Here is a 13,661-nt window from a genome sequence, read left to right on the forward strand (position 1 = left end):
ACGTGCATGAAAATCTAGAAAATCATACATAAGATTTGATAGAGAAAATTAATACCGCAAATAAATTTTCAAGTCATACAACCACGATTCGAATAATAAGATACTAAATCAAAATATAAACATTATTACTCAGAGATCGAGTTTCATCTATACCCTAGAAACGAGTTTAGCCGGACATCGGAGAGGTGAACATCAAAGTTCTTTGTTGCTGTTCACTCATGTAAACCAACGCCAGAGATGGTTTTTGCACCATTCTCGGTTCTCGGCTTCCGTTCTCCGTTTTACTCCTGTAATCCGTGCAAAAAAGTCTCGCTGTCTGTGGTACATGTTGTCTTTTTATATCTCGTCGTAGCCGACCTTTTGGGAGCAGCCCCCATTGCCTTGCAAAAGCCCTTGTGGTAATATCGGTGACTTGGGCCCAGCCTTAGTCAGAATAATAATTAAACATTAGGCCCAACCAATTGTACATTCAACTAGTATAGCTTCGGGGGCCCACCGATACATTTACAACTTGTATTATTCTGCTAAGCCATTCCACTTCCAGTACCACGTACACGGCAGCACACTAGGAGGAAAAATTATAGGACACAATCCATGCCCCTCAGCAACTAAACAAAGTCCATTTAAAATGTCAAAACCTCCAAATACCTACAACACAAAAGTTGAGCATTAATCTCCGGAGTAACAATATAAACGGACTTAACAGGAATAAATTAGGGGGCGCGTATGTAAACATTTATGCGCTTATCAAATAGTCTCAAGAGAGCGATTTGGTCCGTGCTTGAATCTCCGCCACCCTATCATTGTCAATCTTCATTTGCGGGTAAAAGAATAGTTGCATCCGGGTAATATTTTCCATTTTTGTTACAACAACAAGATTCATTGCATTCAAATTTGAGCAACCAACCAGTCAACAATGTGCCACAAGCTAGGACCACAAAATGCCCTGTATGGCTCTATATAAAGCACATCACAAGACTGCACTTGTATCCCAATTATCGTTTGCTTGCATTGAGGAATCCATCTCCTGCACACATCAAAATGTCTAAGCCGAGGAGGTGATCTCTCTCTCTCTCTCTCTCTCTCTCTCTCTCTCTCTCTCTCTCTCTCTCTCTCTCTCTCTCTCTCTCTCTCTCTTTCCTATGGTTAATTAAGCCTTGCGGATCATGAGAAGCTTCTGATTGTAGAATGCTTTTTTATGTTTATTGATCGATGTTTGGTTTCAGATTGGAAGGGAAGGTTGCAATAATAACAGGAGCAGCCAGTGGGATTGGGGAGGCAGCTGCAAAACTATTCGTGGAGAATGGAGCGTTCGTGGTGGTGGCTGACATTCAAGAGGAATTGGGTCTCAAAGTGGTGGCTTCCATAGCAAGCCCTGATGTGGACAGAGCCATTTACAAGAACTGCGATGTTACGGTGGAGAAGCAGGTGGAAGAAACCGTGGCTTTCGCTATCGAAAAGTACGGCACCCTCGATATCATGTACTGCAATGCCGGGATCCTGGGTCCAATAGACAGCATCCTAGACATGGACATGGAGGGCTTCAACCGAACCATGGCTGTAAATCTGAGAGGACCGGCGTTGTGCATAAAGCATGCTGCTCGAGCCATGGTTAAAAGACAAGTAAGGGGATCCATCATTTGCACGGCCAGCACAGCGTCCGTTCTGGGAGGGCTGTGTCCCATTGCTTACAACACTTCGAAGCATGGTTTGGTGGGTCTGGTTAGAGCCGCGGCAAGTGAGCTTGGGAAGCATGGGATAAGGATCAATTGTGTTTCTCCTCACCTTGTTGCCACTCCCCTGGCAATATCGTGGATGTCAGCGATGGGCATTAACAACGCGAGCGGAAGCGGAATTGAATTACTAGCAAGCTCCGCAGCCAACTTGAAAGGAGTTGCATTGAAAGCGAAGCATGTGGCAGAGGCTGCTCTCTTCCTTGCTTCTGATGAATCATCCGTTTATGTCAGCGGTCATAATTTAGTTGTTGATGGGGGTTTGACTGTCGTTGATAATTCTATCACTATGTTAATGGAGACTGGAGACGCAGATAAAACAGTGATGTGATTATTGATCGATACCTCCAGTTGATCATTAGTACTTGATGTGCTTTTACTATTATTACTAGAAAATGCTTGTCTTTAACTGTTGGACTTCTTAAGTTTTCCAATAACAAATACTCCAATTAATAAATAATTGCATTTAAGCCTTCACCTTGATGCTGGATTATGTTTCTTGATGACCTACCAGATAAAGGCTCAAGAAGTCTTGCTGAAGCAGCTTGTTTGTGATTATGGATAGGGATGGCAATCCCGGCTGCCCCACCCCGCCCCGCCCCATTCCCCGTCCCAAATGGATTGGGGATTCGGGGATTTTTCGGAGATCGGATAGGGGATGGGGATAATTTTTTTAAAAAAATGGGGAATGGATAGGGGATGGAAATGAGTCTGTCCCCGCCCCATCCCCGCCCCGCCCCGCCCCGCCCCGTTTGTGTGTGTGTTTGTGTATATATATATATATATATATATATATATATATATATATATATATATATAGAGTCCTTTTCAGGTCCGGACCTCTTACGGTCCGGACCGTCCGGACCTCCCATTTCCCGATCGAATTTCGATGATCCGAGCCGCTCAAAGTGATCAGAACGTGATTTTAAGGGTACCCGCGAGAAATCAGCAAAAAAAATGATCGGGAAGGGCTTGATCCGAGCAGTTTTTTACTGAACCGTAAATTTGATCAAGAAAGGGAAAATCCGGACCGTAAGAAAATCCGGGCGAGTGGACCTGAAAATTACTATATATATATATATATATATATATATATAATAAATAAGTTATATACATAAATGAAAATTATATAGGAGTACTATATATACATAAGTGAGGAAGAAAGAAAGAAACTAAATCTCACTGTCAATTAACATAGAAGTAATTGAATTCACTTACCACGGATAGAAGATAAGTAGAAAAAAGAGCTCAAATCGATAGTTCTAGTCAGATAAATATTGTTCAAGTCGGAAACTCATGAAATAGCGTCATGTTGAGAAACTAAGAAACGAAGCTTTAAAGAGCTTTGCGTGTGTTGTTTGTTCTTGGCGTCTTGCTACAGGAGGGATACCGGATTAAGAATACCGGTTTTGCCTGTGGTTCCAGTTGGATCCCCGTTCCCCGTTTAGGGAGGGGATGGAGGGTAAAAATAATTTCCCGGTGGGGATCGGGGAGGGGATGGGGATGGATTTGGATTCGGGGATCGGGGACGGGGATAGTGGTATCCACCCCCTACCCACCCCATTGCCAAGCCTAATTATGGATGCTTCCATTTATCTCCTAGTGGTTTCATTCAATCTTTCGTTGGATGTATTTTTTCTTTTATTCTTTATTTCTTTGGTCTTTTCTATGATTCAAGCTTTTTTTTTGTATTTTGAGTTGGACGCCTCGATGTATCCTTTGTCGAGTTCAATAAAATATCTGGTTGCCGATAGATAAATAAAAAGTATGGTTGTAATCAGTTGGGTTTAGTCCAATTTGGTAATAAAAAAAATTAAATAAACCATGGGCCAGTAACCTTGCTAGAAAATCCATTTTTAACTACCCAAATGCTAGAAAGCCTTTTTTGGACTACCCAAATAGAAAAGGGTAATGATTTTAACACTTTTATTTTTTGGTATATACACTATATTTTTTTGTCTTTTAATGAAACTTTTTTATGCAATTCTTTCACAAAAGACAAAAAAAGAGAGGAGTGTATGCTTAAAAAAAGGAATGTGAAAATCATTTCAAATTGTATCCCAAACTAGGAAGTCGCTTGTTGACTTCCCAAATAAAAACTTGTATGAGTGTATCACAAATTCGTGGCTAGAAGCGTGGTCATTGATTTCTTATTCATTTACCAAGTATACAAGAGAGGTCCTATCCATTTTTTTTTTTTGCTCGATAAAACGAAATAAATTATTCCAACTCGAAAGGATACATCGAGGGCTTGACCAAAGTAAGTAGAACTTACTCGATCAAGTAAAAAGAAGGAAGACAAGAAATCCAAAACTCCCTACAAAACCCACCAATAGGGAATTGGCGAGCCCCCCTTAAAGAGAACCCCCTCAGCTAGAAAAAAATTTACAATTTAAGCAATCTAATTCCATCCAAAAACACCTTAAATTCCTCCACCGTATGCACCTTAATGTTGAATTTTGCCTTCATCCACATGGCGACTCGAGTTTTAACCTGCTCCCCAACGTCTCTAGCTCTCGTTGCTACATTGTTGAACACATAATCATTTCTCACTAGCCACAAGGACCACACAGTAGCAAAAAAGGTAACTTCCCACACACGTTTCTCCAAATTTCTGAACCGGTTATCTTCCCACCAAATGAAATGGGCTTCCAAAGAGGCAGGGCACACCCATCTCATATGCCACCAATCCAGAATCTGCGACCAAACACCCCACGAGAAGTGGCAATGCAAGAACAAGTGTTGGGGAGTTTCCTATCCATTTTTAATGTGTACGTCCAGGGGAAAAATTATTAAATACTTCTAGAGTACCACGTGGCATGTCCTACGTGGTGCTCCCGACCGATAATTTATCACTATCCACACTAAGTGGATCAACCCTTGCCGCCCAACCACTTAAGAGAAGATGGCTATGTGCCACCAATGGCAACTCCAGAAATTTACTAGTATGGGGTCATTTACAAATTAAAATTAAAAGTTGAAGATGTTTCCTTTTAGTTGGAGAGCGAAAGTTGTTCAAATTGACACTACTAAAATGAGTAGTTTACAATTATTTAACACGACTACTAAAATGATGAATTTCGCATTGTGACTGTCTTCTTTTTAAGAATGTGCCCATATTTTTTTAACCGAAAGAAAAAGAACATTAGAAAATCCTTATTTTATTGGTACTCTGCATCAACCAAACCAAGAGAGACAACTGAATTAGGTGGCTAAGTTGGATACGCTTAATCAATGGATGACTCAAATTTAGTAAATAGTAATGGGATAAATTATTAGGTGTTTGCACCTCATGATGGGGTCAGCGCTATATTTTGGTGGGTTCATTTTTCATCCAAGCCAAAATTGTACACAATAGTAGGAGATTAATTTTCCTCCATGGGGTCAAGCGACTCCACAACTTTGAATGTGGCGTCACCACTATGTGCCACCTATAAAATTTTCCACTACGTGATTGGTTGGGAGCACCATGCGGACATGCTACACATGGTAGTCCGGGACTATTGAATAATTAGTCAGTTCTGGGTCCAGTTTGAGTCTTTGTGGGCTACCCTGGACCCACAACAAGGATCAGAATCGTTTATTTTGTGGGGCTCGTTGAATTTGTTATTCGCATAGAAAAATTAGCTTGATTAAACATCGAAAGGTTCATGATTGAAACAAATTTGTTCAAGAAAAAAATTAAAAATTTAAGTTTCTAATTTGTCATCCCAATTTTCTTGTACAAATCTGTTTCGATCATCTACTTATCAATGTCCAATCAAGTTAATTTTTTACGTGAACAACAAATTCACGATCAGCTCTACAAAATGATCCCAAATTCCCAATTCCTTTCCTACCGTATCCTTGCATTGCAGAAGCCATTCCTTCCACATCAATCGATCTCCTGATCAAAATGTTCAAGCCAAAGAGGTGATCTCTCTCTCTCCACTATTCGTGCCAATAACTACGGAAGAGCTCTAGTGTAATAGACCACAAGTTTGCACGCGGTCCCGAAGATATAACAAGCCCAATGACTTACGAGACAGTCTTATTTATGGAGGTGCTATAAACCGCTGGTTTACAGCATCAATCAATCCCAGCCGTCTATTCGCGCAATTAATGATTGAGATTCGTTTTCAATTATGACCGATCACAATTAACTCTTCTCCGAAAAAGTTTCATTAACATCTTGACCGTCTAAAATATTTTTGGACAGTCACGATTGAGTGCTGTAAACACTTGTTTTGTAGCGTTTACAAAAGCTCCGTAAAGAAGATTTTCTCATGACTTATTGTATACCTTTCCAAGTTTACACAACTTGAAGAGTAATTAAGAAGCTCTATACTTTCTTAACTCAAGGAACACACACAGAACTAGGCATACGTAGAATTTGGCTTGTCTACCATTCAAGTCATGAAACTAGTATACTAGAAGGGAAGGGGAAAAAAAAAACTCCTTTTGTTTCTGGTTAGTTTATCCACGTTTTCTACTTTCTGATATAATTTGAAATGATTTTCACACTTCTTTTTTTATGCATACAATCATTTTTTTTTGGTCTTTGTAGTGAAAGAATTGCATAAAAAAGAATTCATTAAAAGACAAAAAATAGAGTGCACGTACTAAAAAGAAGAATGTAAAAACCATTGCCATTTAATTTTGATTTGGGTATTCCAAAATGACTTTCTAGCAACAGATTTCGTGATGCCATTCTTCATTTGGACAGTTAAAAAAGCATTTTCTAGCTACAAAGGTTATGGTTTTAATTATTTATTTTATATTACCACATTTGTCAATAGAGTATTCTAATAAATTTTTATTTCTATTTACGTCATTGTGTTGATTTCTAGCAGTATGTCGTTATATTTTCGAAATACACTATCTTTTAGTATTTTAGGAAGGACTGAATCGTCTTCTCGATCATATCCTATAGATGCACCATACAACCAAATTTTGAGTATTATACCTATGCTAGAATATATTTTTTATCCAAGCTTGTGAATATTTTGACCCAAAAATAGAAAATAACCTAGTGATCCAGGCCTAATTAATAACTGAACCGCAAAAACAGGCCGAACCGAAGGAAACTGAACTAGTCCAAACCGAATATCAACTGGGATATACCGATCAGTACTGCTTCTCCTTCATTAGCATCTGCGATGCGATCATAGCGATGGAATTATCAACAACAGTGAAACCCCCATCAACAGCTAAATTATGACCGCTGACATAAATGGATGACTCATCAGAAGCGAGGAAGAGAGCAGCCTCCGCGACATGCTCCGCTTTCAACGCAACTCCTTTCAAGTTGGCCGCGGAACTTGCTAGTGCTTCAATTTCACTCGCGTTGTTAATGCCCATCGCTGACATCCCTGATATCGCCAGGGGAGTGGCAAAAAAGTAGGGAGAAACACAATTGACCCTTATCCCATGCTTCCCAAGCTCACTCGCCGCGGCTCTAACCAGACCCACCAAACCATGCTTCGAAGTGTTGTAAGCGATGGGACCCAACCCTCCCAGAAAGGACGCTGCGCTGGCCGTGCAAATGATGGAACCCCTTACTTGTCTTTTAACCATGGCTCGAGCAGCATGCTTTATGCACAACGCCGGTCCTCTTAGATTTACAGCCATGGTTCGGTCGAAGCTGTCCTCCATGTCCATGTCTAGGATGCTGTCCATTGGACCCAGGATCCCAGCATTGCTATACATGATATCGAGGGTGCCATATTTTTCGATAGCGAAAGCCACGGTTTCTTCCACCTGCTTCTCCACCGTAACATCGCAGTTCTTGTAAATAGCTCTGTCGACATCAGGGCCTGCTATGGAAGCCACCACTTTGAGACCCAATTCCTCTTGAATGTCAGCCACCACCACGAACGCTCCATTCTCCACGAATAGTTTTGCAGCTGCCTCCCCAATCCCACTGGCCGCTCCTGTTATTATTGCAACCTTCCCTTCTATTCTAAAACCAAAACATTATTCTTAAAACAATAAACAAGCATTCTACAATAAGAAGCCTCTCATAATCTGCATGCCTAGTTAACGAGAGAGAGAGAGAGAGAGAGAGAGAGAGAGAGAGAGAGATCACCTCCTCGGCTTAGACATCTTGATCAGGAGACTGGTGTGCAGGGGATGGCTTCCTCAATGCAAGGATACGATAAGAGAGGAATTGGGATACAAGTGCAGAAAAGTATATATGGACTTGCAGTCTTGTGATGTGCTTTATATAGCTAGAGCCATATAGGGCATGTTGTGGTCCTATAGCTTGTGGCGCATTATTGACCGGTTGGTTGCTCAAATTTGTATGCTATGAATCTTGTTGTAATAAAAATAGAGAATATTATCCGGATGCAAGTTTTCTTTTACCCGAAAAAGAAGATTAACGTACAATAGGGTGGTGAAGATTCAATCATGGACCAAATCGCTCTCGTGAGACTAATCGCGCCATTTACGGAATACTTCGGGTGTAATAGACCACAAGTAGTTTGCACATCGTTCCCGAGATTCAAGAAGCCCAATCACCTAGTTGTATACCCATACAAGTTTACACAACTTGAAGAGTAAGCTCTGATGATCAAAGGCTAATACAAGAAGCCCAATCACCTAGTTGTTTTTTCAAGGGAAGACTCTGCATGTGGAGCGTCTTGCTCTGCAATTGGTGAATTCGATCAGGGATTTTCTGAGTTCTAGAAGAGGTGTGGGACCCTCTGCCAGTAATAAGGCTTTGGCTGCTAGTTGGAACCTTCCTAGGTGTATATTCTCTTAGTTTGAAGTGTAGGGTTTTTTTTTGTAGGGCCTATATAGCTCTGTTTTGTTTGTCAATTGGTTGCCGTATAGGCTTCTTAGAAGAGAGAGGTTTCCTTTTCTTCTTGTTATATACTGGGCATGCCCCTTTGAGGTTGTATGTGTTTTGAGCTTCTAATGAAATTTTTGCTGATAAAAAAAAAAAACTCGGCTTAGACATCTTGATTAGGAGAATGGTGTGCAGGGGACGACTTCCTCGATGCAAGGATACGATAAGAGAGGAATTGGGATACAAGTACAGAAAAGTATGAACTTGTCATGTGCTTTATATAGAGCCATATAGGGCATGTATGCTATGAATCTTCTTGTTGTAACAAAAATGGAGAATATTACCCGGATACAATTATTCTTTTACCCGAAAAAAGAAGATTGACGATGATAGGGTGGTGGAGATTCAAGCACGGACCAAATCCCTCTCTTTAGACTATTCGTGCCATTTGCAGAATACTTCGCGTGTAATAGAGCACAAGCTAGTTTGCACGTTGTCCCCGGGATAGAAGAAGCCCAATCACCTAGTTGTACTTGTACACCCATACAAGTTTACACAACTTGAAGAGTAAGAAGCTCTCAAAAGCTAATACTTTCTGAACGCAAGGAACAAACCCAATATTAGGCGGAGAGTATTGCTTTTCTGCGTACATCCAAGTGATCGTAACGGTCTCAAAGTATTTTTAATGGTTCAGAATTGTCAATATATATTACCTAACCGGTGAACAGCCGAAATGACTGTATGAGAAGTCGAGTCCTTTTGCTGGTTAGTCTTTCCACGTTTTCCACAGTACACTTTGGATGGATAAACTTCGTAATGAATAAGAAATCAATAACCGCATTTCTAGCCACGAATTTGTGATGCACGTTTTCATTTGGGTAGTTCAAAGAGAACTTTATAGTTTATGATACAAATTTTTTTTTTATGGGTAATCAAAAAAGGACTTCTAGCAGCAAATTTGTGATGTACAATTTTTGATTTGGGTAAAAAGACTTTCTAGCCAAAGGTTACCTCTGTGTGTGTGTGTGTTTTTTTTTGAGATTATCACGTTTCTCAATCGAATGTTCTAACGAACAAAAAAATCACTTCCCCGGGAAACAGAGCATTTGAAATACCAAATCATGATTAACATGTTGAGCCAAACACACAAGAACACAAAAATATACATGGTTTCACTCAAGCACAAAGTAAGACCGTACTCCACGGAAAAAAGCGCAAGAAGATTCACTATAAACGGGGAGAGAAACAAGGAACCGGCTATACCCGTAACTCTCAATGAAACACTAAAAAGATATCTAGGGACCAAAGTTCTGAATACCGTTTCGGACAGGGTACCGATTTTCTTATTGGTATGGTACGTACCAGTACCGGTCAAGTACCGGGTACCGTTTCGAATTTACCGCAATTACAATATATATAATAATTATATATAATTATAACTCAAAAAAATTTCTCATACCATGTTATTCATCATAAAATACATATATTAAGACAAAAAAAGAAAAGAAAAAGACTAGAAAAAGGACTAGAAGTAGGGGATAATGGTGGGTGCACACTACACAATAATAGTATCTCAAAAAAGCTAATGCGTGCATCAAAAAGTAACTGTGCCTCTCTGCTCATATTTCCAAAATCAACAGAGAAGAAAAGGAAGTCTGAAAACTCTTCCACTGTAGCTCTTTTTGCGTTTTTTCCGATCTGGTTTACTGGCCATGGTTATCTCCTCAAGAAAAGAGGTTATTTTAGCTCCGTTCACAGATTGAAGAGGCGTGAACAGCAGATCGCGTACAACCGGAAATCTTCTTTTTTATAGCTCCGATCTTCTTCTTCTTCTTCTTTCTATTTCTTTTTTTTTTTTTCCCCCACTGGTCGATCCATACCGCCGGGAATCACCGAACCGACCGGAACTTTCCGTTACTGCCCGGTACCGCCAGTATTGGCCGGAAAGTTCTCCGGAACGGAATCGCACCTATCTTATACCGGTTTTTTCTCTAAAACGGTACGTACGTACCGGCCGGTACGGAACGGTATCTATAATTCTGCTAGGGACAAATCTCTGGTGGAACCCAAAAGGAAGACACAAATCCTTGGTAGAATCATAAAAGATGAACAAAATCCTAATATCTAAGTTCTTGAACAAAAGAACATGACCCTAGCAGCACCCAAGACCCCTATTTATACAATAATGCTATAAGGACCGACCACACATACCGACAATGTACCGCTCTGAGCTGGACTATGGGGGCCCAGTTCCACACACTCTGACACTCTCTCCTCTCTTTACAGATTTGGGCCGAAAATATTGGCGGGTAAAGTTTTGAGGAAAATTCAAATTCAATTTTTTGGGTTTGATTATAGACCCACGAATTGGTTTTACTCCCAAAATCTCTCCCATCTCAGAAATGTTTCTCTCTCCTCATTCCCAGAAACACCTCTCTCTCTCTCTCTCTCTCTCCCTTCTTCAACGCCACTGTCGCCCACCCCCACCACATTCAACGCCCTCTCCCCCCGTCAACGACGCCAGTCCGACGTAACCATCGCCACCATCCACCGTCCCACCGTCACCACCGGTTTCTCGCCATTCCACTGTTGCGCTTCTCTCCCATTGTGGCCTATCTCTTGCCTTCCCACCGTCATTGCCCGTCTCTTTTTGTCGCTACCTACCTCCCACCGGCCCTCCGTCGCTGTTTTGTGGTTTAGAATTCTAAGAAAGTTATGAATTCATTTTCTTCATGTATATGTGTAGGGGCATTCCTGTACACCAAACGAATAATATATTGTCCACACATAACCATGATAAAGATGTGGTGTTTCTTTTTTTCTTATTTTAAAGAAGAGAGATGTGGCGTTTCTTATTTGATGAAAATTTTATCCTGCGTTTGTGAAAGTACATTGTCCACAGTCCACGCATAACCATGATTTCTATTGTTTATACCTATAATGATGTTTTTCGGATGTTGTGTTCTATAAATTTTTAAAATAGAATTGTGAATAAGAGGATACTAGTAGACGTAATAGGTCGAGGGTTGAACATAATTCCATGGAATCACCTTTCACAGTTCCACTTCCATAAACCAAAAACATCCTAAGTAAAATCATTCTTCGTTTCACAAAACTTGAAATGTTTATAACTTGTACACACTAATCAGCCATTAAATCGGCACAACAAACCCCATACACACCTTAGAGATATGGTGAATGGATTATGGCTAAATAACTTGCAAATAAGCACTGCCTTTGGATCCAAGTCAATATTGAAAGAAATAGAGAACCCTCTTTAAAATGCCATACACACCTTAGTTGGGGTAAGAAAACAGAGCTCATAATTCAGAAAATGCCAATACAAACCACCACCACAATGTTAAAAATTATTCGGAACAAAAACAGTACCAAGCATTAAGAATTTGAACGGAATGCAAAAAAAACAAAGCACATACTCCAGAAAAGATAGATGTTTTGAAGACAGCATGGCATTAGCTGCTGACCATAATCCACATAAGTAAGAACACAGCCAATTCATGATGAGTCCATAGGCATATAGCATTGAACAATACAACATGAATCTGTTTAGCAAATCTATTTTTCTTTTCTGTTTTTTATTATCACTTGTTTGTTCTTGGGATAAGACTAATCCAATACGATGGGGGTGATGAAATATAAAAATTACAAAAGAATCAGATACAGCCTGCAAGTGGAACAATAACCTTGATCAATGGTTTCAATTTTTGTGCATCAATTCAAAATTCACCTTACACCAAAAAATGGGTTTCGCCCCATCACCAAGTAAAAGTACTACATTTGTGATTTTATATTATCTACAAAAAGTACTTCATAAATCTTAGCCTTCTTCTGCACTTCTATCTGGGCATGCACAAGGCCACCATTCAGAAACTCGACCAAGATTCGAGCTTTGGACCTTACATTTGGACAAGCGATGCTTGATTCAAATCCAGTGTGCCTTCCCGACTTTGAATGTTAGATCTGTGATAGAGTCCAGCGGTGACGGTGGGATGGCGGCAATGGTTACGCCGGACCAGCGTCGGTGACATGGGGGAGAGGGCGTTGAACGTGGTGGGGGTGGGCAACAGTGGCGTTGAGGAAGATGAGAGAGAGAGAGAGAGAGAGAGAGAGAGGGGTTTCTGGGAATGAGGAGAGAGAAACATTTCTGAGATGGGAGAGAAACTTTTTGGAAGCAAAACCAATTCGTGAGTCTTCTAATCCTAAAAACCCAAAAAAATTGAATTTGAATTTTCTTCAAAATTTTACCCGCCAGTACTTTTAGCCCAAATCTGTAAAGAGAGGAGAGAGTGTCAGAGTATGTGTAGGAGTGGGCCCCCCATGGTCCAGCTCAGAGCGGTACATCGTCGGTATATGTGGTCGGTCCTTATAGCATTATTGCTATTTATAATAGAGGACCAAAAAATCAGAACAGAATAACAAACACACAAAAAAGCTACCTACTGGTCTGGACCATCGTGACTCTGGTCCGAACCAGAAAATCAAAATGTCTGTTCCGCACAAAACTGTCTTGTTGGTCCCGACCACCATGACTCTAGTCCTGACCAGAAAACCAGAATGCTCCAAAACTTGGTTTTTGCTACTGTCACGACAAATTCAAGGCAAAACTCCACAAATCTTCACCTTAACTTGAATTCTTTCAAACTCAACACCATAGGCAATCCTCTCCTTTAATCGCTCATCTCCCCCAAAAGCCCCCCACGGGGCAATAACCAACGGCACAAACGAATAAGACTCAAGCACACCTACTTGACCTTATAAACACAACTCAGGAAAGCCAGCTGCACATGCCTCCAAATTATGCTTCCATCTTCCAACGGGCACCTCCAACCCAACGCATCCCTCCCGGATCCGCACACGAAGATCTGCTCAAACTTCTCACGGAGTTAATTACTGACTCCACCATGGAGTTAAAAACCCAACACCGAGTCAACCTCGAATTCATTGATGAAGAACCCAAAGATGTAGCACCACAATCATACTACCATCCAGCACATAGAGGTTATCCGATTTTCGACTCTTCATCAAAACACGAGCACCCTTTGAAACGCTCAAGACTCCACCTTCAGCAGTATACTTTCAACCCACAGAGTCAAGAGTATCCAAAGAGACAAGGTTCCTTTTCAAATCTGGTACAT

At 40.6% G+C, this 13,661-nt stretch overlaps 2 protein-coding genes across 3 annotated transcripts in view; one reads left to right on the forward strand and one right to left on the reverse strand.

Moving 5' to 3' along the window:
* The first annotated feature begins 994 nt into the window (after positions 1–994).
* Positions 995–13,661, forward strand: part of LOC131329271 (short-chain dehydrogenase reductase 3b-like) — a 28,263-nt gene continuing 15,596 nt past the window's right edge. The window contains exons 1-2 of one of the 2 annotated variants that reach the window (XM_058362366.1): positions 995–1,058; positions 1,227–2,206. In XM_058362366.1, the coding sequence (XP_058218349.1) occupies positions 1,042–1,058; positions 1,227–2,064 (855 nt within the window). In that variant the 5' untranslated portion in view covers positions 995–1,041 and the 3' untranslated portion in view covers positions 2,065–2,206. Of the gene's footprint in view, positions 1,059–1,226; positions 2,263–13,661 lie in introns of those variants that run through there. The other variant, XR_009200698.1, reaches the window with a different exon arrangement.
* Positions 6,829–7,947, reverse strand: LOC131329272 (short-chain dehydrogenase reductase 3b-like). Its single transcript, XM_058362367.1, has 2 exons — positions 7,801–7,947; positions 6,829–7,674 (listed from the first exon to the last, which is right to left on the reverse strand). The coding sequence occupies exons 1-2, from the start codon at positions 7,815–7,817 to the stop codon at positions 6,840–6,842; spliced, it is 852 nt and encodes a 283-aa protein (XP_058218350.1). The 5' UTR covers positions 7,818–7,947; the 3' UTR covers positions 6,829–6,839.

The sequence above is a fragment of the Rhododendron vialii genome, chromosome 6a (genome assembly GCF_030253575.1).
Source record: "Rhododendron vialii isolate Sample 1 chromosome 6a, ASM3025357v1".
Classification (NCBI taxonomy): Eukaryota; Viridiplantae; Streptophyta; class Magnoliopsida; order Ericales; family Ericaceae; genus Rhododendron; species Rhododendron vialii.